Here is a 1,888-nt window from a genome sequence, read left to right as displayed (position 1 = left end):
AACTCAAAACATTATATATTTATGAATCATTTGGAGAGAAACTAAGAAACATATTATATATTGATTAATCATTTGGAGGGAAACATGTGTATTCGACACATTAACACAAACGCAGACATATCTCACCGTCATTTCAGTTTCTGCATTTTTCAGTGTGTCTGATAATTTCCCTTCCGTCCCTAAACCCTTGTCCTTATATGGGGGCGGCAGGCCACTAGTGGCTGTCTATAAAGCACCGGAGGAGGGACAGGGGTGTCACTTTCCAGAAGGACAGTCGGACAGCCAGCCAGCCGCATCAACCCCCCTCAACCCCCCTCAGGTACCATGCTTTCTGGGTTATTCGATTCGCTCTGCGTACACATTCATAGAAACTTCAGAAACATTTACAGGCCTAGGAAAGACCAACTTGTGTAGTTGTCAATTGAATGTTCCTCTTGCTTTGGCACTCTCAACTCTAGCCTTGTAACTGTGTTTGCTTATGTTCTATGACTGATAAACTTTAGAAACAATGAATACTTTAATGTTAGCCTTTGGGATTGAAGCAATGGGATATGTTCTTAGACATTGCAACTGTTAACATACAGTGTAGCCTAGTTCCCATGCGTCTGCGATTTAATTCGTTTTTCATCTTTTCAGTTTTTGTACACAAACCTCCTCCTGTGTGTTTGTAGCCGAATGACAACGTGATGACCTTCAGTTGAGGACACTAATCGTTCATGTGTTGTAAGCTACAAAGTTGAAGGCCTAGAATAAACTCTAATAATTAACTTGACTGTTACTCTCTGCAGATGGATCTGAGCTATACTACAGCCTGTATAGTAAAGCCCCAATATTGATTTAGGCATATATATTTATGACCAGCATGCAATTAAATATTGTAGCGGGATGACTTTAATTCACTTCCACATTTGCAGCGCATTTGATTATAGTCCAGGCCTACACTACATCTAACAGAGATAGTTTGCAGGATGTAGACTATAGCATCAGAGGGGGAGCAGGACACTGTTACATAATCTCCCGATAAAATGCCGTCTCACAATCACTGTCGGGCACTGCGCCGTTTCAGTTGCGTCACTGTGATGCTCTTTTGATGTTTCTGTGTGACGTTATACTTCATCATACATCTAATCTATTCAAACATTCTGTAAGTATCCAGGCAGTTACCAAGCACGCACTCTGTTTGATTCCTCACCGGACACAGTTGGTGTTGGGTGGAGTTATTGGCAGCTGAACCTGTAACGACCGTTATCTGCTGTCATCTAACAGGGAGAGTGAGAGAGACCAGTGTGCTGTCTTTGTGTGAAGGACATGAAGGTTGTTGTTTCAGCCTCTCTTGCATCTCTACACTCTTAGAAAAAAAGTGTTCCAAAGTGTTCTGCAGCTATCCCCATAAGAGAACCCTTTATGGTTCCAGATAGAACTCTTTAGTGTTCCATGTAGACCCAAAAGGGGTTTAGTGTCTCCTAGGGCTGGCCCCATTTAGTGTCTCCTAGGGCTGGCCCCATTTAGTGTTTCCTAGGGCTGGCCCCATTTAGTGTCTCCTAGGGCTGGCCCCATTTAGTGTCTCCTAGGGCTGGCCCCATTTAGTGTCTCCTAGGGCTGGCCCCATTTAGTGTCTCCTAGGGCTGGCCCCATTTAGTGTCTCCTAGGGCTGGCCCCATTTAGTGTCTCCTAGGGCTGGCCCCATTTAGTGTCTCCTAGGGCTGGCCCCATTTAGTGTCTCCTAGGGCTGGCCCCATTTAGTGTCTCCTAGGGCTGGCCCCATTTAGTCTACTGGTCAATAGGCTGCTGGTCGACCAATATTTCTTTAGTTGAGTAGCAAAAAATAAAAAAAGAATCATGACGCCTGTCTGAGTGGACTGATCCATTGTGGAGGCTGTGGGGATGG

The 1,888-nt window shown here is 44.5% G+C and overlaps 1 protein-coding gene across 5 annotated transcripts in view; it reads left to right on the top strand.

The window, feature by feature from the left end:
- Positions 1–247: 247 nt before the first annotated feature.
- Positions 248–1,888, top strand: part of eno3 (enolase 3, (beta, muscle)) — a 14,074-nt gene continuing 12,433 nt past the window's right edge. For 2 of the 5 annotated variants that reach the window (XM_090214965.1, XM_036958402.2), the window contains exon 1: positions 248–319. Coding sequence is in view for 2 of the 5 variants with exons in the window: in XM_036958403.2 (XP_036814298.1) it covers positions 717–723 (7 nt within the window). In the remaining 3 variants the exon portion in view is untranslated. Of the gene's footprint in view, positions 320–640; positions 724–1,888 lie in introns of those variants that run through there. The other 3 variants (XM_036958403.2, XM_036958400.2, XM_090214964.1) reach the window with 2 other exon arrangements.

This window comes from Oncorhynchus mykiss, chromosome 21, assembly GCF_057628025.1.
Source record: "Oncorhynchus mykiss isolate SJ-2025 chromosome 21, ASM5762802v1, whole genome shotgun sequence".
In the NCBI taxonomy this organism is placed as follows: Eukaryota; Metazoa; Chordata; class Actinopteri; order Salmoniformes; family Salmonidae; genus Oncorhynchus; species Oncorhynchus mykiss.
Note: the sequence above shows the minus strand (reverse complement) of the source record. Positions and strands in the feature narration are given on the sequence as shown.